The sequence below is a fragment of the Phyllopteryx taeniolatus genome, chromosome 9 (assembly GCF_024500385.1).
Source record: "Phyllopteryx taeniolatus isolate TA_2022b chromosome 9, UOR_Ptae_1.2, whole genome shotgun sequence".
Taxonomy (NCBI): Eukaryota; Metazoa; Chordata; class Actinopteri; order Syngnathiformes; family Syngnathidae; genus Phyllopteryx; species Phyllopteryx taeniolatus.
The window spans coordinates 11,660,749-11,687,270 of NC_084510.1; the positions used below are offsets into that span (position 1 = coordinate 11,660,749).

At 40.9% G+C, this 26,522-nt stretch overlaps 1 protein-coding gene across 5 annotated transcripts in view; it reads left to right on the plus strand.

The window, feature by feature from the left end:
* ptpra (protein tyrosine phosphatase receptor type A) overlaps nucleotides 1-26,522 on the plus strand; it is a 57,084-nt gene that overhangs the window by 20,073 nt on the left and 10,489 nt on the right. For 3 of the 5 annotated variants that reach the window (XM_061786475.1, XM_061786477.1, XM_061786476.1), the window contains 18 exons: nucleotides 1,895-1,976; nucleotides 5,562-5,906; nucleotides 11,596-11,695; nucleotides 11,840-11,913; nucleotides 12,364-12,500; nucleotides 17,117-17,207; nucleotides 17,298-17,374; nucleotides 17,493-17,529; nucleotides 17,614-17,711; nucleotides 17,984-18,103; nucleotides 18,212-18,378; nucleotides 18,461-18,596; nucleotides 21,473-21,622; nucleotides 21,956-22,049; nucleotides 22,155-22,231; nucleotides 22,317-22,451; nucleotides 23,544-23,669; nucleotides 25,295-25,446. In XM_061786475.1, coding sequence (XP_061642459.1) covers nucleotides 1,901-1,976; nucleotides 5,562-5,906; nucleotides 11,596-11,695; nucleotides 11,840-11,913; nucleotides 12,364-12,500; nucleotides 17,117-17,207; nucleotides 17,298-17,374; nucleotides 17,493-17,529; nucleotides 17,614-17,711; nucleotides 17,984-18,103; nucleotides 18,212-18,378; nucleotides 18,461-18,596; nucleotides 21,473-21,622; nucleotides 21,956-22,049; nucleotides 22,155-22,231; nucleotides 22,317-22,451; nucleotides 23,544-23,669; nucleotides 25,295-25,446 — 2,192 coding nt within the window. In that variant the 5' untranslated portion in view covers nucleotides 1,895-1,900. The remainder of the gene's footprint in view (nucleotides 1-1,894; nucleotides 1,977-5,561; nucleotides 5,907-11,595; nucleotides 11,696-11,839; nucleotides 11,914-12,363; nucleotides 12,501-17,116; nucleotides 17,208-17,297; nucleotides 17,375-17,492; nucleotides 17,530-17,613; nucleotides 17,712-17,983; nucleotides 18,104-18,211; nucleotides 18,379-18,460; nucleotides 18,597-21,472; nucleotides 21,623-21,955; nucleotides 22,050-22,154; nucleotides 22,232-22,316; nucleotides 22,452-23,543; nucleotides 23,670-25,294; nucleotides 25,447-26,522) is intronic. The other 2 variants (XM_061786478.1, XM_061786479.1) reach the window with 1 other exon arrangement.

Consider the following 26,522-nt stretch of genomic DNA (forward strand, 5'->3'; position numbering starts at 1 on the left):
CCTTTGACGTTTTGCACATGTATTCTCTGCATATTATTCAGGATTTTTTCCGTATCATGTGATACGTAGTGCTAACGTATAATCGTTAAACAATGTGTGCTCATGGCAGCAGGGGACTTGTTTGACCATGCAGTCAATAAGTATTGATTATTGGGGACCAGTGTGGCAGTTTACCTGGATCACCAAATGAATCAAGCCATTGTTGGAGCAGAAGGACTCGCCAGTTCAACAAAGAGCCAAAACCCCTGCCATCATATCTATACAACAAGCATCTCTGACACAATTTTTGACCAAAATACCCTAAACTCCTTCAGCATATTTGTACTACACAAGTGACAAGAGTACATATCAGAAACTTTTCAATATGATGATACTATTACAACATTCTGTCATACAAGCATAAAAAGTTCATTTCTTTCTATAATGTAATATACCGGTACTTGTTATGTTGGTTGCCACACAACCACAGTGCATTTGTTATTAAAAATAGAAAATTTGTATTTTGTTGTGCGAAGACTCTAAATTGCCCGTAGGTGTGAATGTGAGTGCGAATGGTTGTTTGTTTCTATGTGCCCTGCGATTGGCAACTGGCAACCAGTTTAGGGTGTACCCCGCCTCCTGCCCGATGATAGCTGGGTTAGACTCCAGCACACGCCCGCGACCCTAGTGAGGAGAAGCGGCACAGTAAGTGGATGGATGGATGGACTGTGTGTTCTTCAATGGTGCAATTTCTGTAAAATGGAGGGGTTCTGAAAATTCTAATTTCAAAGGCCTTGAGTAACCTCTCAGTATTGCAGGAACAATTCAAAAATTTGCAGCGCTTTTACTGATATCTTCTTAACACATTTAGGCATTGAGAGTTAAACATTTCCCAACTTTTTATTATTTTTTTAACCCTATATAAGGACCACCCTATTGATTATTTGAAAACTATCTATTGAACCGTAAAGCGAGTACGGTGGCGCATATTGGCTACCACTTCTCCCTCCGGTAAAATTGTTATTTTTAGTTAAAATTGCTTACTCTAAACAGCATCCCTCGCTGTACCGTGGCCAAAGCTAGATCCCGGGTTGCTTTTGTGCCTGTTGGTGCCATAAGTCCTCGGTGCCTGAGTCCAGCTGCCTCCTTTCTAGCTAGCTGGCTGGCTGGCTAGCCGGCTAGCTCTCGTCATCTGCTACGCTGTGTTGGATCCTGTACAACTTTCTCTAATTCATTCTGCCGCGATCGCCTCCTTTCCGGCTTCAGTTGTGGCACAGGCGTGAATATCTGTGTGGCTCCTCTGGCTCCACTATTAGACGCCTCTCACTGAGATGTCAATGGAGTTGTATAATTATTGGCGTCCGTGATCCATGATCAACTGCAAGAACGAGCTCATGCACAGAAACTATGCGCAGTAAGTCAAAATGGCATCAGCCATAAACACAGGCTCTAAATCGTGATTTCTTTCTTTATTTTAAAAGTAAATGTAACAAGTAACGTAAAATGTGATGTGGCAGCAGTTGCAGCTCTTGTCAGAATATAGTATACTTTTCTAAGATTTGTTCTGATTCAAGTCTGAAAATTCTGATGCAATGATTCCACGCCTACTGGAATCCCAATTCGAGTCAACGTAATCCTAACCACTGATTCATGCACAGCCCTAATTTCTAGTATGTACAGTTAAGTACAAAAATGCTTCATAATAATTTTATTTGGTGAAATTACAACTAGCTAGAAATTAACTCATTCACTGCCAGCCTTCCCAGTTAACATGGATATTTGACTTCTAAAGCCGTCAATGGCAGTGAATGTGTTAAACTGATATTAATTTTTAGAAATGTTTTCAATATTTTTTGGCCAGAAGTTCCGCATCTAATTTATTCATATCCTTCCTCCTTTTATCTTCTTGATATAGGGCAGAATGGGTGTGTGTCCCTTGCTCCTGCTGCTAGGTCTAGCCCTCAGGGTCTCAACCCAGGATCATGTCCCGGTCACAAGTAAGAGCAATACAGATACAGTGAATTTCAGTTATCCCACAGGAGTGTAACAGGGTTTGGAAACGTTTATGTAATGTCAACTTTTAAATTTTTTTATCAGATTATTCCCACAGGTGCTTAAAATTCTTGAATATCTAATGATGAATTTCCAAAGCTTGAAGTAAAAAAATGACTGACTACTTGTTAAATGGACAAGGAAAATGCAACACTTGCAAAAAAAAAAAAAAAAAGCATTAAAAATAAATGGATTTGCCTTTCATTTGTTCTTTTAATACCAAATATAATTTGGATTCTACATTTACACTACTAGGGATGCTCCGACACCAATACCACTTCATCAGGCAGACTTATACCGTTCAGATAGGATCTGTGTCAGACTTGTGGAGATACTTTTAAGGTAAACACGGATGACAACTCTTTTAGCTGACTGCAAATTATGCTCTGCAAAATAGATTAACTCCACGAAGTGCTGCTCCAGCCAAGCCGTCCGTGCTTACGTCACAAAGTCGTGGCGTAGGGCCGAGCAGCGTGAGTGAGGCCGGCGGTGGCACAGGACATGCCTGGTCGCCGGAGGCTACCTGGTTGATCCTACCAGTAGCAAATGTACAGTCCCCTCCAAAGGTATTGGAACACCAAGGTCAATTCCTTTGTTTTTGTTGTATGCTGAAGACAATTGGGTTACAGATCAAAAGATAATTATGAGACAAAAGTTCAGAATTCCAGAATTGATTTCATGTTATTTACATCTAGATATGTTAAACAATGTCATTGGGCTTGCATAGCTGCTTCTGGAAAGGGCTCACTCGTCTTTATTGCTGATGTAGCTCATGAGCAGAATTAATTCTGAAGTCTACAAAACCATTTCATCTGGCAATTTACAGAAAAATGCATCCAAACTAATCGGGAGAAGCTTCATCATGCAAGAACACAATGGACCAAAACAAACTGCCAACACAACAATGGACTTGATCAAAGGAAGTGGAAGGTCTTAGACAGGCCAAGTCTATCAGCTGACCTTAGCCCAATAGAGCATGCATTTTACCTCCTGAAGAGGAGACTGAAGGGAGAAACTCCCAGAAACAAACAAGAACTGAAAGAGGCTGCTGTAAAAGCCTGGAAAAGCATTTCAAATGAAGAATGCAACAGTTTGGTGAAGTCTATGGGCTGCAGGCTTGATGTAGTTATTGCAAGTAAGGGTTATGCCACAAAATATTAAATGTTATTCACTTTAAGTTAATTTAATAATGTCTGTTCCAATACTTTTCCTCACTTGAAAAGTGTGTGGCGTCAAACAAAAGGTGCTCTCTCCTGAATTGTTTATCACATCTAGATGTAAATACCATGGGGGGGAAAAGCTGAAATCCTCAACTTTTGTCTCACATTAATCTTTTGATCTGAAACCCAAATGTCTTCAGTATACAAAAAAACCCAAAGAATTAGACCTTGCCGTTCCAATACTTTTGGAGGGGACTGTATATCTTTACTCTTGATTTGAAATAGTGAGCTGTCTGTCCAATTCCTTCTTTTTAACTTTTGTTGCTCACCGAGTTAAAAAGTCAGGCCAAGAAACTATAGTAGTCTATTCTGCGAGAGGCTGCATGCAGTATGTCCCCACGAGCGTCGATGTGCACTGTTGGCGTGTGCAAATGATTGACAGACCAAGGCTCGAAGTTAACCGATTACCTGGGGCAGGTCAGAAAGCTGGCAAGACATACAACATTCCCAAATGGGCAAGCGTATAGAAAAAAATTGTCGTATGTGGTGATGTCACAATATTCACGATATCACGAAAGTTCCTCGATATAGTTGTGGCCTTGTCTCTGCATAAAATAATGAGCACTTGTACTTGAAATGTAGTTTTGTGCAGTCTATACAAACCCAAGCAGATTAGCCAGGCTGCTAAGAGCGCTTCACTTCCTCATTTGAGTATAAACACACCCGATTGGACACGTAACCCATGTGACCATGTGTGTACGTCTAAAGAAATACACTGATTGGCTGACTGGCCCACGTAACCACAGCATTTAGAGGAGTGTGTTAGCGTCGCAACTTGATATGGTGTACTACGCCTGCCAGAGCATCGCTTCACAATCAACTGGGCAAGATAGAGGTGCCTTGTTGTGCAAGCCGACCTCTGTCCCAGCAAATGCAGACCGACGGACGGGGATCGGTTGCCATGGACCTCCGCTTCGCGAAGCCAGCATCCTGGCAATCATTATTTAATTAAAATAAAACACGTTTATCGCAATTGCAAGACAGAATGAAATTATCAAGTATTGTCAGTACTTGGTATCGACAAAAACTCAAATGTAGGGACTAATCGGTCTGAAAAAAGTCTGGCGCAACCCTGTTGTACTACTCACAAAAAGTTTGGGATTTTCTGCATTTAGGGTGTACCTAAAATGCACAATAACATTTACAGGTTAACTTAATTTGATGATCATAAAACATTTTTTTTAATGCACAAGTCCAAACGTTCAGTGCTTTAGTACTTTTTACATATCTTAATATTCTCTAATAAGGAGCTGAACGGAAAAATTAACAACAGGTATTTGATCCATGAATCGACCAATATATTTCCAAGGACATCCACGTCTAAGCCTTTTCTGAGACTATCTCACTTTCTCTTTCGCAACCTACTGATGATTTGATGATGGTGATTTATTTTTTTTCCCCCCAATGAAAGTGAAAAATGCTTCTATGCCTTTCTCTGACACTTCCAGTGTCTTTTACATGCTTCTCTTTATCTTTCACACTGTAATACTCTAAGCTTAGTGGCCACTTACCTCTGAAAACATCCTGTTTGAAGCCTTGCAATGACGAGGTGCTTTTCATAAATAATTGTGCTCCGTGGTGGTCTCATTGTGTCAAAATGTAAACAGCATGATGAAGAGAACTGTTTTAATTCAAATTCTAATTGAACGAAGCAGTTTGGCAAATTTGTGGATAAAACTCCTGTTGTAAATTTTGCCATTCAGCTCCTTGATGCAGAACAGCAAGTTCTAGAAGAAACTATTTATTGTGAGGATAGACGGTTCAGAAAATGGATGGATATGTTCCAGACCCACACGTAGTAGGTAAAAAACTGTGATAGAGACAATATTTTTAAAAAACGTTTTACCCCACCAAAATGCTTCAAACACATTTACACTCACACTAGAAGACACCTTATTCCTTCGCATCTGTTCGCACTCTCTCACTTGCACAGTCCAAATAAGTTGCACAGTCCAAATAAGAAGCACAGCGTGCTTGCTTCAAGTTGTTGTCACACCCAGTGGGAGTGACAAATAACTAACTGTAAAACTGACACAAAAAAATGATTTGAAAATTGTATATTTAAACAGCAAAATGTTCAACTAATCGATTAAACCATAAAAATCTGCATGTGCAAACGATTAAGCACAATATAACAGGGGAACACTAAAATCCCCCGGTCAGTAGATAATGACTTGACTTAGTAGAGTAGATCTTAAGTCAGCTGGGAAGACATCTTGAGTCGATAGAATGTATCCAAAACATGGTATTATTAAACATTTGGAGACAGCCACTTTATTGCGCTTGACTTACTGTCCCATTACTCTTTAGGTGCTCCAAATATTTCTGCAAAATCGACACAACCCCCCACCGTACATGTCATCAACATCACAGTTGCACCCACACTATCCCCCACAGTCCCATCTGCAACACTGCCCCTTGGAGTCACACCGACGACAGCAATATCAAGTCCAGCTCCGACTGTTGGTCCTCTGCCAACACACAGCCCAGAGACTTCCTCTCCTACCACCTCAGTCGGCAGTGAGAATGGGACGACCGCATCCGTTTCAGACACTCCTACTACTGAAACATATTTTCAAGACGATGATTACTCTACAATGGAGACAGAGACCACTCCACCTGAGATGGATTTCACCTCAGCTGCTAGCCCACATGGTGAGTACAAGTGCATTACTTGTTTCCTTGTTTACATCATTCCTTTTTTGAACAGTGTCACAAATAACGGTGGTCTTGACATAATGACAAGTAGGAAACACCCTCAAAGTTGCAACCGATTTCTGACCGAACCTGTGTACCGATATAACCATTGAGAATCTTTGGTCAGATGCCTTTTAAATTCCAAAGTTCTTTGGATATTATCATTTTAATATTTGACCTTGGCTGCCCGAACCAGCTAGTATCGGATATCATTACAAAAATCAATCAGGCAGTGGTTCCCAAACTTTCTCTCCTGGGCTCCCCTTGGGTTCATCAAAAATTTGGTTCATCCACCCCCCCAAAAAAAAAACCCGGACACACATACACATTTTGTTTTCGCAGTCCATTCCCGTTTATTTCACACATTCTGACTTATTACAGTGTAATTACTACAAACCTCAATGTTTTTTGAAAAAATAAAAGTGAACTTCCATAAACTGCAGGTTGTAATAAGTGTAACTGTTTTCAAGCACCTTAACTGTGTAATTACTTTCAGTGTAATAGGTTTCTTTGTTTAATATTCAACAATGCTATTAATGCAATGTTTTCATTCATTCATCCATCATGCGCCCCCCTTGCAATTGCTCTGCGCCCAGCCCTCGGGGGTGCGCCCCCCACACCACTGCAATAAGGTCTTTGACAATATTTTCTAAAAGCGAAGTACAGAGGACCCCCGCATATTCACCATTGAAAGCAGCTGAAAGAAAAGTACAGTGTGTAGCTTCTCGTCTTACCCTTTACCTAGCTGTCTGACTTGGATAGCCCTTAAAATGTGTTCTTTGTGGTCAAGCAATGATATTAGAGGAAAGCCAAAAATTGTGATCAATGCAGTCAATCTCCCTTACCCTCACCAACAGAATTTCTATGTGGACTTTGGAGTTTATACTGTATGTTCGCCAAATGCTCCCATGGGATTTCTGGATTCTTCTCAAGTTCCAAAAACATGCACGTTAGGTTAATTAAAGACTCTAAATTGTCAATAGGTGTGAATGTGAGTGGTAGTTTGTCTAATATGTACCCTGCGGTTGGCTGGCGAGTGGCGTCCAGTCCAGGGTTTATCCCACCTTTCATCCTAAGTGAGCTGAGATAAACTCCAGCTCACCCATGAGCCTGAACAGGACAACACTATGGATGGATGGGTCGATGGATGGAACCTTCTGTCCTTCATAAGTCACACATGAACATAGAGTGCTGTGAATAAGTAATCATCTTCTCAAATTCCAATATTTTTGCATAGTTTCCCCACTTTAAGATCTTCAAACAGATGTAAATAGTGCACAATAATTACCCAAGTAAACATAAAATGCTGTTAAATTGTGAATGCATTTATTAGTAAAAAATAATAATAATTCAAAGCTACCTGGCCCCATGTGAAAAAGTAATGGCCCAACTTGTTAAATCATGAATTAACTGTGGCGACTGACTATTCACATTTTTCTATTCACGTTTATTTTTACTGACCACACCCAAGCCTGATTACCTCTAGACCTGTTCAGTCCAGAAATCACTTAACTGGCTGACAAAATGACAAAAGATCTAAAAAAACTGCTACAAATTTCCACGATCCAAAGAAATTCAAAAGCAGACGAGAAATAAAATAGACATCTATCAGTCTGGGAAATGTTACAAAGCCGTTTCTAAAGCTTGAGCATTCCAGCAAACCACGATGAGTGCCATTACCATCAAATTGAGAAAACATGGAAGAGTGGTGACCCTTCTCAGGAGTGACCAGCCTACAAAAATTACCCCAAGAGCACAGCAACGACTCATCCAGGAGGTCACAAAAGAACAACATCTAAAGAACTGCTGACCCCGTTGTTAAGGTCAGTGGTCATGAATCAACAATAAGGAAGAGAGTGCGCAAAAATTGCATCCATGGCAGAGTTCCAAGGCAAAACCCACTGCTGACCGAAGAGAACATAAAGGCTCATTTTACTTTTGCCCAAAAAATATATATAATATTAATAATCTGAATCGTTCCCAATACTTTAGGGGAATATTCTATGGACTGACGAAACGAAAGTTGAACCTTTTGGAAGAGCATGTGTCTCTTTACATCTGATGTAAATGTGTAACGCAGCATTTTAGAAATAGAACATCATACCAACAGTCAAATATGGTGGTAGTAGTGTGATGATCGTGGGCTTCTTTGCTCCTTCAGGACCTGAACCACTTGCTGTGATTGATGGAACCGTAAATTCTGCTCTTTAACATAAAATCCTGAAGCGCACTTGGGTTCTGTAGCAGGAAAACAATCCAAAACACACCAGCAAGTCAACTTCTGAATGGCTTAAAAATATATACAAAATGAAGGTTTTGGCATGGCCTAGTCCAAGTCCGGATTGGAATCCAATTGAAATGCTGTCCCATGACCTTAAAAAGGTTGTTCATGCCTGAAAACTTTCCATTGAAGCTGAGTCAAAACAATTCTGCAAGGGAGAATCTGCCAAATTATCTCCACCATGGTGTGAAAGAATCATTTCCAGTTATAAAAAACGCTTGATTTCAGTTGTTGTTTCTAAGGGTGGCCCAACCAGATTAGGTTTAGGGAGCCATTACTTTTTCACACAGGTCCTGGTAGCTGAATAGTTCTTTTTCCTTAATAAATAAAATCACCATTTAAAAAAAAAAAAAAAAAAAAAAAAAAAAAAAAAAAAAAAAAAAAGAAAAACATTTAAATTGAGAAGGTGGCCCGGCCAATACTTTTTCACGGCACTATATGCATCAACAGACTAAGAGTCCATGTCCTCCACTGAGAGTATCCCTCAATAGACCAGAGTTCTATGAAGAAGCAAGGTAATACTCTGTTCTCCTGTGACCTAAGAGGAAGTGACTAATTTTTCTGCAGTGGAAACGCACTTCACCGTGCTGTGTGCTATGCCCTTATAATGTGGTATTTGTGGATGAATAGAATATGTTGCCATACTCATATTGACTGCCATTGTTCCAAGTGATTCAGACATCATGCGTGTCAGCACGTGCATTTCTATCAAATAGTTCCTCATCATGTCTAATATTTCCAAGGGGCATGCTGGCTGACTACGATTTTGTTTTATCTTAAGACACGGTTGCCGTGTCGCTAAGTAAAGGCAGCATGTTTCTTACCTACTGCCCAGAATAATACATCTGGTCACTCTGACAAAAATAAAATAGCTGCTGAGTCTTCTCTAAATGTGGTACTTCCTGTTAGGTGGGTCATATAACTTCAACATGGCTTTTCTAATGTCTTTGTGAAGGATGTCAAAGGGAAGCAAGATAAAAGCAAAGCAAGCTTTCTGGTCAAGCGTCGACCTTTAATATTTTAGATATTCCTCTTTTAGACTTTGTAGCAGTTCTAGAAATATCCTGCCGTGACAGGCCTCCTTTTAACCAATCATCCATAGGTATCAGAGCACAATCCATCTAAAGGACGCACGGCTTGCCAAAAAGCTGTTGTTGAAAAGATAGTTCTTTTCTCACAGGAGAGTTGCTTTATGTTGTTTGTATGCTGACCCACTATATCAACTGAAATATTTGCCACTTTTACCAATGTTGATTTTCAGCTTGCACTATATAGCATGTCAGCAACCATGTGATCACTTGGGGTTGATAGGTGTTTCATAACTTCTCCATTGTCACCCTATGGCTGTCTGAGAGCCTTTTGTGGAATACTTGGAGAGCATATTACCGTTAAATGCCAAAAGGCTTTGTCAGGTCCGCATGATGCTCGCAGCCTGTTGTGCTCCTCTTTTCCTCAGTGTGCACATTGTCAGAGAATGAACACTGAAAATAGCTGGGAATTACATAGCTGGGTGAAATGGTCCATTCTCTGTCACACGTTGAATCCATAGAGCTTTCTTGAATATTGAGTTGACAATTTTGTCCGTGCATTGTCAGCCCTACCATACATTTGTCTAGAGAATTCTGTTCTTTTGTTGTGTCTTACAGCGTGGCCAGTACACGAATAGTAGCCAGTGTTTTCTTTTACACAAACTCCTGTTGTTGGTCAGGCAAAACTCATGTCCTTTGTGTTAACTGTTGCAGTGAAAAAGGTTGTGCCGAATATGAGATTGAGGTAACTTGTACATGTGATAGAAATGTATACAAATAGGTCACCAATCGTAAGTTTAAAATAAAATTAACTTGGTCTACAAAATACACTGCTTTGTTAATGTTAAGTTGACGTGACCATCGTCATCAATCCCCTTTCACTAGACAAATCTGTACAAAGGAAAATGATTCTTTTACCTCTGACATGCAGAGCTCATTTAACATTTATGCTCTGAATGATTCATGCAGAATTTACAGCAAATGTCCTAAATGTTTCATAAGTACTTTAGACAATCATCAGTCTGTCTGCCATTACTTTGCTTGTGACTAGTCATAGGGGCATGGAGTTGACCCTTTGTTAAAGTGCAGTTTATCTGCTACAAGAGACATCACTGTTGCATTTGTTTTTTGTTTGGTGTTTTTTCCCTTAGAAAGCTAATTAAATAACACAGATAACCATTATGGAACGGAACAATCTAAAAATCACTGTATGGCCCTCCTTTCTTTTATCTGGACACTAAAGCTACATACAGTAAGTGACATATTTTGATGAATAAGTGTATTAAAAATGTGATATAAAAATGTGAATAAAAATAATTTTTAAGCTAAAATTTTAAGTTTAATGTACACAGTACATTTTTAAATAAAACGCCAGAAACACCATAATCTCTTCTATACATTTAATTATATTTATCTGGTTGTCTTGACATTGTCCAGTGATTAAAAATTATTTTACTGTACTTTAAATCTAAATCTAAAGCTAATTAACACATATAGTGGAATTCTGGGTAATGTGACGGACACCCATTGACTTCAACAATTAACTATGCTGTCTGTGACTTATATTGATGAGATGTGGGTCTGTTAGTCGGGTAGATTTTATTTCCTTTCAGCAAACAGAGGTTTCACGTTTCTTGATTTCGGTAAATCAAAATACATTATGCACTTTCTAAGTACACTACTGCGCAGATTGGAATACAATCAAATCTAGTTTTGCTCTCATTTAAAGGTCCCATATTTTACCAAACAAACTTTTTCTAGTATTTGGGATGCTAAATTGGCTCAATGGTGCCTCAGTAAACATGTGAAATATGAATTAGAATCGTCCACACATTCCTGAGTTCCAGACGTTTTTCTGTCGAGAGGCCTGAAATCAGGTCATTCAAATTTCTCGAGCTTATCTGTCACTCGCGAACGTCTCCGCCTACCTCTCTTCTGCCGAGTCAGCGCTGTCAACATAAAAAGCACGTGTACTCTCACAAGTGGGTCTTCTGCACGGAGGCAACCAATTAGAGGAAAGGGGGCGAGCTTAGCCAAATATGGACAAAGCGCATACAAAACTGGGTCAAACAGAAGTAACCTTTTCTGGACACTCATGACAAAACCAAGATGTTTTTAAAATATAATTGACACTTTTATACTAAGTTCATGTTAGAGAGCCACTGTATGGTGGTCTAAATAGCCAAAATATGTGACCTTTAACATTTATCACAGTACAGCAGGTACAAACTACAACATCTGCAAAGATAATAGTCTTTAGCATTAGTAACTATCGCCATATTGTCATACTGTTAGACTGACTGTTTTAAACCCTCTCCTCTTTTTGTCCCTTACCAAGATAAGAATCATCCTGATGACATGCCAATCATAGCGGTGATGGTGGCCCTGTCTTCCTTATTGGTCATTATCTTTATCATCATCATCCTCTACATGCTCAGGTTGGTGAAATGAAAAAAGATTCACTAGTCTGAGACTTCTGACAATGATCTAAAATGCTACTGTAACAATCTATTGCTGTGCAACAAAATTTGTTGATGTTAGATGGTGAGTGCAGCTCTTATTTTTTTTTGGGTGATTGGCAGGTTTAAAAAATACAAGCAGGCAGGAAGCCACTCCAATTCCTTTAGATTGACCAATGGAAGATCAGAAGATACAGGTAAAGCAATTGCTTGTGTGTCTGCATAATGTTCATGTCTGACATATGTCACCAGATGTGACTACATACTTGCCGAGTATTCTTTTGTTTTGGTAACATTTCAACTATGTATGTATGATGGCTTGATCGAATTTGTTAGCCTGCTTTACTTCTGATAACGTTCAATTGATCTGGCTCGCTGAACTGATAACATTTCATCGACTGTTGGCAGAAGGCTTTTGTTCTCTGTGATTCAATCAACACTTAACCATTGTTGAGGCACAGCGCCTTCTGGTGGTGATATTAAGAAAATATAGTACAAACTAAATCAAGTTCGCGTTTCTCTACCTAAAGACAACTCTGTTCTGTTCTCGCCCCATCTCCCGTGTCTCTCGCCACCTGTGTCAATCCTCCCTTTCCTTCCCTTCTCTCCCCACTTCTGTCTCCTTTACTTCCTCCCCGCCGGTGCAGAACTCCAGAGTGTGCCACTATTGGCCCGTTCACCCAGCACAAACAGGAAGTACCCACCCCTTCCTGTCGACAAGCTTGAGGAAGAAATGAACCGTCGTATGGCTGATGACAACAAGTTGTTCAGGGAGGAGTTTAATGTACGGCAACTTCCACCACCCCAGAACTGTTAACACCTGTAATTACATTTAGCCCAAAGTCCAACAAAATTACTTGAGTTCTGCATCCAATAATTTCAACCTAGGGATGTGATGCACTCAATGAAACTTGGTGTATAGGTACAGTTGAGACCAGAAATTTACATACACTACATAAAAAGACACGCATGCTTTTTTTTTTCCCCCCTCCGAGATGAAATTAGACTAAACCTTTCCTGTTTGAGGTCAATTAGGATTACCAAAATTATGTCTATTTGCTTAATGCCAGAATAATGAGAATGATTTTTCATTACTTTCTTCAAAGTCAGAAGTGCACATACATTTTATTAGTATCTGGTAACATTGCCTTTAAACTGTATGACTTGGGTTAAATGTTTTGGATATCCTTCCACAAGCTTTTCACAATATTTGGCAAGATTTTTGTCCCATTCCTCCTGACAGAACTGGTAGAACTGAGCCAAGTTTATTGGCCGCCTTGCTCGCACATGCCAATTCAAGTCTGCCCATAAATTTTCAATAGGATTTAGATCAGGGCTTTGGGATGGCCACTCCAAAACTTTGACTTTGGTATCCGAAAGCCACTTCCAAACTAGTTTGGCAGTATGCTTCAGGTCATTGCAGAGATGGGGGGGAATTGACTCGAGTCGACTCGAGTTACCACTTTTTTTATGACTTGCGACTTGCTTGCCAAACACTTAAGACTTGACTTGACTTTACACTTGGTAGCCAAGAGACTTGACCAGTCATCTAGTTTAGAGTTGGAAATCTTCATTTTATTTAAGAGTTTGCCTTTTTTTTTTTTTTTTTTTTTTTTTTTTTTTTAAATAGAAAATGTTTTGGGGGGGGTCATTCGCGCCAATCTGGCAACCCAGTCTGCATTGTTGCGCACTTGCCAGTGTGACGTAGCCGCCTCCATCAACAACAATGGAAGTAGCTTCAAAAATAAAACTTGGATTCAAGGATTATGTTGTTGAAGTCTGCAAAAAGAAGATGGCAACCTGCATGGCTTGTAACTCGCGCATTAAAGACACAACGTCGAACTTCATATGTCACTACAAAACTCACAAAGACAGATAAGCTAATTTAACATTTTAGCTCGGTGGTCAAACATTAACTTTCATAGACTAGTTTGGGACGATTAAAAATAAAAATGATGTGATTGTGAACTTATTTCGTTTTAGTTCATAGGCTCTCTCTCTCTCTCTCACACACACACACACACACACACACTCACTCATATTAATGATGCGAGAGCAGAGAGTAGTGTCTAAGATATAATGCCAAGCACTGAATTTAGGAGTTGTGAAGTGGCGTGGCTAGCGGCCAGTTGTAGAGGTAAAAAAAAAGATGCGGAGACGTTTGCGGGTATGACAAAAGAGTCGCCGCTAGAAGATGCAAAGTGCGTTATAGGTCTCGTCAATTGGATCACCTTCCATTACGATCACGGCGATTAAAAAAGTCGTTGACAAAAGTGTATTCCACTATTAGTTGGTACAGTACAAATTGTGAGTAGCTACAGGGAATATAATTTTCGTACTACTGAATGTGTTTATTGAAGTGCCACCATTAAAATATCATCAGATGTGTCGACTCTGTGATAAAGCTGTCTGCATTGTTTTTAAAATTCAGACCACAGCATATGAAAGATATCCTTTAATCTAATGACAATGACAAAGATTGCTTAATTCTAAACACAGCCACCCAAGTTATGAGAGCATGTGCACACGTAAGCTACCACTTTCTGTTGTTTATTTTTACTTCTCTCGAAACGATTTCCATTTTTTTCAAATGGGTTGTCCAGGTTATGTGTCACTTTAAAGGTGAAAAAAGATGTGAAAACATTATGTATGGCCTTTGTTTAATGGTGTTCTCGTAAGAACCGCAGGAGTTACAGAGTTGTCACCACAAAGTAATCAGCATAGTTTGTTCAGAAATAAAGTTGAGTTAAAGTGAGTTTGAAATACAACTTTAAAATAATTCAGTGCAATTAATTAAATCAGTCATTTCAGTTGTTGTTCATTTAACTTTTATAATGTGTGAATACTTTTTTTGTTGTTATGATTTGTGAAAAAAAAACATTTTATTACCGCTCCAATATATGTTACAACTGGAGCAAGATTGTATGAATTGACTTGCGACTTGCGACCAAGTAATGACTTGACTCAACTTGCTTGAAGTGTAGTGCCGACTTGCTTGATTAGTGTGGCACCTTCAGGCATCTGGAAAGTCAAAATTGCACCCAAGGATGAACCATACTTGTCCACAATTCTCTTTCTGATATCTTGGCTGTTTTCTTTTGACTTTCCCATAATATTACACCAAAAAGCAGTGTGTTTCAGGTGCGCCTACTTAAACTACATCAACCGATGAAATCTAATTAACTCAGATGTTGTCAAGAAACCCATAAGAAGCTTCTAAAGGAATGACATCATGATTTGCATTTTGTCAAATTGTTTAAAAGCATAGTAATCTTACTGTATGTAAACATCTGACTTTGAAGACTGTAATGGAAAATTGTGAGAAGCAATGAGATATATAATGTATGAAAACATTTGGCTTCAACTAAATATTGTATGGATGGAGTAGGCCCATATATTTGAGGGTAATATTTAGGATACGTTTTTGATTAACAGTAAAAATGGATAGCCAGTTCAAATGGCTGTATTTTCTAACAATGAATCTGATTTGAATTGCAGATACTTAAAAAAAAAAAAAAAAAAGTCATAAAACAAATACCTATGTTTACATATATTTATAATAACAATTTTTTAAATTACTGTAGACAGTCTTGATTAACTGCGTCATAAAACATTAAGCAGTGTGGTCTTATACATACAACCCCAATTCCATTTAAGTTGGGACGTTGTGTTAAACAAAAATAAAACAGAATACAATGATTTGCAAATCATGTTCAACCTATATTTAATTGAATACACTACAAAGACAAGATATTTAATGTTCAAACTGATAAACTTTATTGTTTTTAGCAAATAATCATTAACTTAGAATTTTATGGCTGCCACACGTTCCAAAAAAGCTGGCACAGGTGGCAAAAAAGACTGACAAAGTTGAGGAATGCTCATCAAACTCCTGTTTGAAACATCCCACACGTGAACAGGCTAATTGGGAACAGGTGGGTGCCATGATTGGGTATGAAAAGAGTTTCCCGGAATTGCTCAGTCATTCACAAGCAAAGATGGGGCGAGGTTCACCTCTTTGTGAACAAGTGCGTGAGAAAATAGTAAAACAGTTTAAGGACAATGTTCCTCAACGTACAATTGCAAGGAATTTAGGGATTTCATCATCTACGGTCCATAATATCATCAAAAGGTTCAGAGAATCTGGAGAAATCACTGCATGTAAGCGGCAAGGCCGAAAACCTACATTGAATGCCCGTGACCTCAGGCGGCACTGCATCAAAAACTGACATCAATGTGTGAAGGATATCACCACATGGGCTCAGGAACACTTCAGAAAACAAATGTCAGTAAATACAGTTTGGCGCTACATCCGTAAGTGCAACTTAAAACTCTACTATGGAAAGCAAAAGCCATCCATCAACAACACCCAGAAACGCAGCCGAAAAGTGTTCTGTGGTCCGACGAGTCCACATTTCAAATTTTGGGAGGAAATTGTGGACGTCGTGTCCTCCAGGCCAAAGAGGAAAAGAACCATCCGGACTGTTATGGACGCAAAGTTCAAAAGCCAGCATCTATGATGGTATGGGGCTGTGTTAGTGCCAATGGCATGGGTAACTTACACATCTGTGAAGGCACCATTAATGCTGAAAGGTACATACAGGTTTTGGAGAAGCATATGCTGCCATCTAAGCAAGATCTTCTTCATGGACGCCCCTGCTTATTTCAGCAAGACAATGCTAAACAAAATTCTGCACGTGTTACAACAGCCTGGCTTCCTAGTAAAAGAGTGCGGGTACAAGACTGGCCTGCCTGCAGCCCAGATCTGTCTCGCATCGAAAATGTGTGGCGCATTATGAAGCGTAAAATACGACAACGGAGACCCCGCACTGTTGAACAGATGAAGCTGTACATCATGCAAGAATGGGAAAGAATTCCACCTACAAAGCTTCAACAATTAGTGTCCTCAGTTCCCAAATGTTTATTGAATGTTGTTAAAAGAAAAGGTGATGTAACACGGTGGTAAACATGAACCTGTCCCAGCTTTTTTGGAATGTGTTGCAGCCATAAAATTCTAAGTTAATGATTATTTACTAAAACAATACCTTTTATCAGTTTGAACATTAAATATCTTGTCTTTGTAGTGTATTCAATTAAATATAGGTTGAACATGATTTGCAAATCATTGTATTCTGTTTTTATTTATGTTTAACACAATGTTCCAACTTCATTGGAATTGGGGTTGTATATATAGTCCCCCCCCCCAACACCCAATGCAATTATAATGGGTGTCAATTATTTGGGATTTCTGCTCTTTGCGGTCCAGCCCAGTCCCTATCACGTGTGAATAGTGGATGTCCACTGTACAGTAATGTCTCAAAATGAATTAGAAGACTGGAGACAAATACTATTCTTGACTTTCTTCAGCTATCTTACCTGCATACATTTTTCTTTGGTCAGGCTCTACCAGTCTGCCCCATTCAGGCAACGTGTGACGCAGCATCCAAGGAAGAGAATAAAGAAAAAAACAGATATGTCAACATCCTTCCGTGTAAGGAAACCACCAATCTATTTGACACTGTCCCTTTCACCTAACTGTGAAATGTTGTAATTAAGTATTTGAAACCTTTTCTTTCCTTAGATGATCACTCCCGGGTGCATCTCTCATCTCTCGAAGGAGTACCAGACTCTGACTTCATCAATGCCTCCTTTATAAATGTTTGTAAAACAATAGTATTTATTTCAGATAACAAATAGTGTTTGTTGTGATTTCACTTTACAATGATTTACCCTTTACCCGACGTTGTCTCCTTTATTCCTGTTCCCTTTTGTGCAGGGTTACCAGGAGAAGAATAAGTTTATTGCAGCTCAAGGTAACATTTGTAATTATCACTTAAATAAATGTCATAGTAACACGTGGTAATCTAAATTCTTCGTCATTGCTTTGTTGCTCTCAGGACCGAAGGAGGAAACAGTAAATGACTATTGGCGGATGATCTGGGAGCAGAACACAGCCACCATTGTCATGGTGACCAATCTGAAGGAGAGGAAAGAGGTAGCAGAGCAATTTTAAGTTTTACAGTTCACCTCCCAAGTATAATATTTCCTGTTCTGTGAAGACCATGCATGCTTGCTGAATACTGGGTGCAGTCCATTGTTTACCGTGGGGCCCAAATATGTGTGTTTTGCACTTATTTTCATTTTAAAGACGTTTCCAACAGTTTGTGATTATTTTTCAATTTCAGTTGTTGTTGTTGTTTTTTTTTTTAATACCCTTGACTCTCGTATACACTATCCTAGTTTTGCATTTGTATCTCTGTGTTTCAGTGTAAGTGTGCCCAGTACTGGCCGGACCAGGGCTGTTGGACATACGGGAACATCCGTGTTTCTGTGGAAGACACAATGGTTCTCGTAGATTACACCATCCGCAAGTTTTGCATCCAGCAGGTAAGTGAGGAACTCTCCAAAAACAGGTTGGGGTCTGAGGATGGTGGATGTTATACTGAGTGTGAAGTGACTTTGTGATACTTACTGGTTCTGGTTTGATTGTCTCAGGTTGGGGATATATCTGGAAAAAAGCCACAAAGGCTAGTCACTCAGTTCCACTTCACCAGCTGGCCAGATTTCGGTGTTCCTTTCACCCCCATTGGTATGCTGAAGTTTCTCAAGAAAGTCAAAACCTACAACCCTCAATATGCTGGGCCCATTGTGGTCCACTGCAGGTAAGTATCTGACTAAGAGAGGTGTCTGTGTTTGTTGCTATGCTGTACAACTCACAAGAGGTTGTTATCACTTCCATTGTAGCGCGGGAGTAGGAAGAACAGGTACATTCATTGTGATAGATGCCATGTTGGACATGATGAACACCGAGAGAAAGGTGGATGTGTTCGGCTTTGTCACCAGGATTAGAGCCCAGAGATGTCAGATGGTCCAGACTGATGTAAGTCACACTCAGGACCAAAATAAATGAAACAAGTTTTGGAAATGTTATCCACGTACGTCTCTCTTATTTGCATTTTCAATATGCGCACAACATGAGGCCCGGCCGGGCACAGCCTTCCCATGGGCGCACCACCTGTGGGAAGGGGTCATAGGGGTCGGGTGCAATGTGAGCTGGGCGGATCCCCGGCTACGGAAGCTGGCTGTAGGGACGTGGAACGTCCCCTCTCTTGCAGGGAAGGAGCCCGAGCTGGTGCGTGAGGTCGTGACGTTCCGACGAGATATATTCAGGCTCGCCTCCACACACAGCTTGGGCTCTGGTACCAGTCCTCTTGAGAGGGGTTGGACTCTCTTCCACTCTGGAGTTGCCGACGGTGAGAGGCGCCGAGCAGCCGTGGGTATACTTATTGCCACCCGGCTCGGGGCCTGAACATTGGGGTTCACACCGGTGGACGAGAGGGTAGCCTCCTTCTGCCTTTGGGTTTGGGGACGGATCCTGACTGTTGTTTGTGCCTATTCACCAAACAGCAGTTCAGAGTACCCACCCATTTTGGAGTCCTTGGAGGGGGTGCAGGAGAGCGCTCCCACTGGGGACTCCATCATTCTGCTGGGGGGCTTCAATGCTCATGTGGGCAATGACAGTGAGACCTCGAAGGGCGTGATTGGGAGAACGACCCCCCCGACCAGAACCCGAGCGGTGTTCTGTTATTAGACTTCAGTGCTCCTCATGATTTGTCCATAGCGAACAACATATTTCAAGCATAAGGGTGTCCATATATGCACTTGGCACCAGGACACTCTAGGCTGCAGTTCCATCATCGACTTTGTTGTCGTGTCATCGGACTTCGGCCGCATTTCTTGGGAGAAAATGCTGGTCCATCCTGGCAGGCCCCAACGTATTGTGAGGGTCTGCTGGGAATATCTGGTAGAATTCCCTGTCAGAAGGAGTTTCAACTCCCACCTCCGGCAGAATTTCGCCCACGTACCAGGGGATGCTGGGGACATTGAGTCCAAGTGGACCATATTCCGCGCCTCCATTGCTGAGGTGGCCAACCGTAGCTGTGGCCATAAGGTGGCCTGTCGTGGTGCAACCCCCGAACCTGTTAGTGGACACCAGCGGTGAGGGATGCAGTCAAGCTGAAGAAGAAGTCCTATTAGGCATTTTTGGCATGTTGGACCCCTGTGGCAGCTGATGGGTACCGGCAGGGCAAGCGGAATGCAGCTTCAGTGGTCGCTGAGGCAAAAACTCGGGTGAGTTCGGTGAGGTCATGGAAAACGACTTGCGGACCGCTTTAACGAAATTCTGGTCCACCATCCGGCATCTCAGGAGGGGGAAACAGTGCACAATCAACACTGTGTATAGTGGGAATGGGGCACTGTTGACCTCGACTCTGGACTTTGTGAGTCGGTGGGGCGAATACTTCGAAGACCTCAGTCCCACCAACACGCCTTCCCATGAGGAAGCAGAGTCTGGGGTCTCTGAGGCGGACCCTCCTATCTCTGGAGCTGAGGTCACTGAGGTGGTTGAAAAGCTCCTCAGTGACGAGGCCCCAAGGGTGGATGAGATTCCCCAGGTGTTCCTAAAGGCTCTGGATGTTGTGGGGCTGTCCTGGTTGACACGCCTCTGCAACATTGCGGGGACAGTGGCTCTGGATTGGCAGACTGGGGTGGTGGTTCCCATTTTTAAGAGGGTGTGTTCCCACTTCAGGGGGATCACACTCCTCGGCATCCTTGGTAAGATCTATTAAGGCGTTCTGGAGAAAAAGTCGAATCTCCTAGTAAGGTCTATTAAGGTCTAAGGTCTAAGAGGAGGGTCCGTCGGGAAGTCAAATCTCAGATTCAGGAGGAGCAGTGTGGTTTTCATCCTGGCCATGGAACAGTTGACCAGCACTACACCCTCCGCAGGGTCCTCGAGGGTGCATGGGAGTTCGCCCAACCAGTTTACATGTGTTTTGTGGACTTGGAGAAGGCGTTCGACCCTCGGGGAGTCCTGTGGGAGGTTCTTCGGGAGTATGGGGTACCCAACCCCCAGATGCGGGCTGTTTGGTCCCTGTACAACCAGTGTCAGAGTTTGGTCAGCATTGCTGGCAGTAAGTCAGATTTGTTACCGGTGAGGGTTGGACTCCGCCAAGTCTGCCATTTTGCACCGATTCTGTTCATAATGATTATGGACAGAATTTCTAGGCGCAGCCGAGGCGTAGAGGGGTCCGGTTCGGCGGCCTCAGTATTGCATCTCTGCTTTTTGCAAATGATGTGGTTCTGTTGGCTTCATCAAGCCGTGATTTCCAACTCTCACTGGAGCGGTTCGCAGCCGAGTGTGTAGCAGTCGGGATGAAAATCAGCACCTCCAAATCTGAGATCATGGTCCTCAATAGGAAAAGGGTTGAGTGCCCTCTCCAGGTCAGAATGGAACGGGAGATCAACAGGTGGATCGGTGCAGCATCTGCAGTGATGCGGACTTTGTATGAAGAAGGAGCTAAGCCGAAAGGCAAAGCTCTCAATTTACCAATCTACCCTCACCTATGGGGGCTCGGAGTAGAGCCGCTGCTCCTCTGCCTTGAGAGGAGGAGGAGCTCGGGCATCTGATTAGGAGGAGTCCTTGACGCCTCCCTGGTGAAGTGTTCCGGGCATGTCCCACGCTGAAGAGACTCTCCCGGCTGGCCTGGGAACACATCGGATTCCCCCTAGTAGAGCTGGATGAAGTGGCTGGGGAGTGGGAAATCTGGGCTTCCCCGCTAAAGCTACTGTCCCCGTGACCCAACCTCGGATAAGTGGGAGAAGATTGATGGATGGATGGATAGATGGAATATGCGCAAAATTTGACTGTAGGAGTTTTATGTGAATCTTATAACTGAACTGGTCTTTCAACTCTCACAGATGCAGTACGTTTTCATCTTCCAAGCGTTGTTAGAGCACTATTTGTACGGAGACACTGAGCTGGAGGTGACCTCTCTGGAGTCCCACCTGGCTAAATTGTACACCACTTCACCAGGAGCTGGCTGCAGTGGTTTGGAAGCTGAATTCAAGGTTGGTGTATGTGTTGTGCGTTTTCATCAAAAGACCATGACATCTCTCTTTGGGTAGCTACCTTAAGTCAAATAAAACATTTTCTCTATAGCTCATCAATACCTTAAAGGTGACATTTTTATATTTATTTTATTTTTTTAATCAAGAATACATTGTATGTGCTCCCTCTAGTCGAAACACATTATGATTTATGTTGCGTTTGTGGAGTAAGAATTCAACAATTGTCATTCATCTCAGATGGTAGGGCAATATCAACCTCTCCCCTTTATAAAACACTTTCTATATTCTATAAATCTATACAAATGTAAAATGTTTAACTCTTATAACTTCTAGAAACTGACATCCATCAAGATCCAGAATGACAAGATGAGAACGGGCAATCTCCCTGCCAACATGAAGAAGAACAGAGTACTACAGATCATTCCATGTGAGTGAAGCTGCTATAGCTGTTCATAGTATTTCATGCCTTGTTATTGGTGCAATCATGACTGATGAGCGCTATTAACAGAAACTTGTGTGTTTCTCTTCATAGACGAGTTCAACAGAGTGATCATTCCAGTGAAACGAGGAGAAGAGAACACTGACTATGTCAATGCATCTTTTATTGACGTGAGTGCAAAAGGTGCTTCATCCTCGCAGATTTCTTTATGACTTCCTTCATTAATCTGCTCTCTCCATTTCTTGCTCTTTATAGGGCTATCGCCAGAAAGATTCATACATGGCAAGCCAAGGCCCCTTGCAGCACACCATTGAGGACTTCTGGAGGATGATCTGGGAATGGAGAAGCTGCTCAATAGTCATGCTCACTGAGCTGGAGGAGAGAGGGCAGGTGTGTAGAACCATTCCATGTGGTCATGATTAGGGCTGGGTGATTAATCTAAATTGAATCGTGAGTTCGATTTTGACTTCTCAAGATCATGAAAACGTTATCGAAGAAAAACGAATAATGTGCTGCAGCAACGGTTGTGTATTCAAGTTCCTGCGTTGTAATCGCACCCTGTGTTGCTTCTAGCAAGCATGTGACGCATGTTCTTCTGCCTTCACTGATCTTGCTTTAAGCTGTTTATTGACACCCCAGTGAGAGTTTACTGTAAAACTAAGTGCACAACAAAAAGAATTACTCACTTTGAATATTTAAATACAAGACACACATCGTTTTAGAAATCGCCAGCTTATACTATCAATCAGTTGGTAAACCCTATTGACCGGCTAGCTAACATGAGCATTAGATCATGGGACGGATTTACCTTCAAATAACAAATATTTACACACAAATGCCGTAGTAACAGATACAGACAAACAATACAACAATACTCTTATATAATATTCTTCCTAATCTATGAAAAACCTTATTGCGACTAAGGCGCATACAGCAGGAACAGTAGATACAGTCGTGGCTTTGTATAAAAAGACAAACGCTTTTTTCCCCCGTCTGACATGAAATTAGACTAAAGATTTTCCTCTTTTAGGTCAATTAGGATTACCAACATTATTTCTATTTGCTAAATGCCAGAATATTGAGAACATTTTTTATTTAACAAATATATACAATAGACAATACAGTCACCCCAGGCGTGCCAATGTTTTTAGCCATGGATGTATTTATTTTTATTAGTTTTTTATTTCTATGTTTTAAATATATTATTTTACTTGGTACTCATTTATTTTCTGGTTGTTCTATCCAGTTATTTTAAAGTTGAGTTTTGGTCATTAAATAAATACTAAGTTTTGAAATCAATGAATAATCGTCTTTATTAGTTGTGATTTCAATATCAATCAAAATAATCGTGATCATTACTTTTTCCATAATCGCCCAGATGTAGTCATGATTGCTGGTGTCTCTTATCAGAAGTAATGATGATAATAGACACCAAAGGGAGATTTTGATGGCATGGGTGTTTTTGGTGTTTTGTTCCTGTAGGAAAAGTGTGCTCAGTATTGGCCCAGTGATGGAGTGGTGGCCTATGGGGACATCTCTATTGAACTTAAAAGGGAGGAAGAGAGTGAGAGCTATACAGTGCGTGACCTCATGGTTACCAACAACAGGGTAAATAAAATGGCCTGGTGGACTAATAAATGTTTCCACACACATACTGTACACTACCTACAAAAAGTTTGGGATATTTGGGGTTTTCGGGAAATTTCAGGAAGAACCTAAAATGCACTATAACTTTTACAGGAGAACTGAATTTGAGCTTTAAACTTAAATGCATGTCCAACTGTTTGTTTCAGTACTTTTTGCACAACTTTCTGTTCTCTAACAAAGAGCTGAAAGGCAATTACAAAGCCCAATTCCATTGAAATTTGGATGTTGTGTAAAATGTAAATAAAAGCCAAATACAATGATTTGCAACTCCTTTAACCTAAAGTCAATTGACAAAGAAGATATTTAATGTTCTAACTGATGAACGTCATTGTTGTTTTTTGCAAATATTCTCATTTTGAGTTTGAAGGCTATATGTTCCCAAAAAGCTGTCACAGGGACAAAAAAAAGACTTGGGGGAAAATGAGTAATGCTCGAAAAACACCGGTTAGGAACATTGGTCCTCCGGTCCAAAGCGGAAAAACACCAAACTGATTATCGCCGCAAAGTTTAAAAGCCAGCATCTTATGATATGGGGTCTGTTAATGCCCATGGCATGGGTAACTCGGTCATCTTTGAAGGCAGCATTAATGCTGAAAGTTACATACAGGTTTTGGAGCAATATATGCTGCCATCCAAGCAACGTCGTTTCAGGGACATCCCTGCTTATTTCAGCAAGACAGCCTATTTCAGCCTAACCACATTCTGCACGTGTTACAACACTGTGGCTTCATAGTAAAAGAGTGTGAGTACTAGACTGGCTTGCCAGCTGTCCAGATCTGTCTCCCATTGAAAATGTCTCATGCATTATGAAGCGCAAAACCTGACCCTGGACTGTTGATCAGCTAAAGTTTTACATAAAGCAAGAATGGGAAAGAATTCCACCTACAAAGCTTCCACAATTAGCGATTATTGAGTGTTGTTAAAAGGAAAGACGATGTAACACGGTGGTAAACATGACCCTGTCCTAGTTTTTGTGGAACATGTTGCAGGCATCAAATTCAAAATTAACAAATATTCGCAAAAGAACAATAGTGTATCAGTTTGAACATAAAATAGCTTGTCTTTGTAGTGTATTCAATTGAATATAGTTTTGAAAGGATTTTATTTATGTTTTTAAAGTCATCTTAATCATGCTGTTCACATTACGACATCACGAGACCAAGAAGACACCCAACAACTGATCAACAGTACTTCATTGGAAGGCTTAAAACAGGATGCTCTCAGAGAGAAGTGGCCACTTAACTTGGTCTCACAGTGTCATCAGCACATTGCAATAGAAAGACTGGAAAAGTCACAGAAGGGCATTGAAGTAGACGTCCTTTTAAATGTATTGGTTGATCAAACACCTGTTCTGAATTTTGCTTGTTCAGCTCCTTTTTAGATAATAGTCTGTTGCGCAAAAACTACTGAAGTTCTCCTGTAAAGGTTATGTGCATGTTAGGTTAATCCTGAAACTTAATCCAAAAACCCAAATATCCCTAACTTTTTTGTGAGTCGTGTACCAACTGTGTTAACAAAACTGCATGCATCATACCAGTAATCTTATGTCAATGTCCTCTTCTCTCACTTTGCCTCCATTCTTCCAGGAGAACAAGGCTCGAGCAGTGCGTCAGTTTCATTTCCATGGATGGCCAGAAGTGGGCATCCCCACTGATGGTAAAGGCATGATCAATATAATAGCAGCAGTGCAGAAACAGCAACAGCAGTCTGGCAACCATCCTATCACAGTGCACTGCAGGTAAGAGAAAGGCATTTGACACACATGGAAAGAGGTATCCTTTTGCCAGATAATTTGAACAGCAATCATCTTAACTGCTGCTTTTTAAGTGTAACTGGCAGCCGAGTGACGCTTTGTGGTAATAGAATGAACAGTAGTTCAGTAGATTATCTCTTGTCCCATAGTGTTTGACACCACACTCCCCCTGTGTGTACAGTGGACCCCGCATATTTGCCCTCCGGCATTCCTGGGGGATTTTTGGAGGGTAGACTATCCTCCGTTATTCACTGATACACTTGCCTATTTGTGGTTTTCTGTAAAGTGAATCTGAAAAATGTACGATATTTATTGTATTGTAGCCACTCTTGAGACAACAAACTATTTGTCCACCCAACCAAACCTTTACGGTGGAAGGAAGCAGACTGTTTTGTGTTAGGCAGAAGTTCAGTTGACACAGATGGTCACTTGCTCCTCTCCCGGTCCCTAACTCTCGCATCCAATCATAAATCTTAACAGCAGTTGTGTTAGATTTGTGATTAACAGTCATTGGCAGAGGAAGATAAATAAGATGGCAGCACCCATGTCTGCTGCGGCTGCTTTGTCTCACGATAGTTTCGCCAAACTAGAGCTAAACACTGCATCAAAATCAGAGCAATCTCTAACAACAGCTCAGCAGAGCATTGCTAAACCTATCAAACTGCCAGTTTGTATTGTCACTCTGTGGATCCAGTGGTTTTGGAACATCAGCCCAGCAGGCTACAAGCTGCGGAGATTCCCATCTGCACACGCTGCCTCAGGATTGTCGATGAACCTCCTTTGTTTTGCTGTGCAGTCAAATGTACATTGTTTTACACTGGACTATATCGCTACAGTAATTCTTTATGATCAGAATTGTTGACACACAGACCCTTTCCAAAAAGTTTGAAGATCATGGAAAAGTTTATTTATTTCCATAATTCCATTCAAAAAGTGAAACCTTCATAGATTATAGATACAGGGCCCACAATTTAAACAAATTCAAGTTTCTATTTATTTTTACATAATTCGGGCTTCCAGCTCATAAAACCCACAAAATCAGGAATTAAAAAAATTAGAAT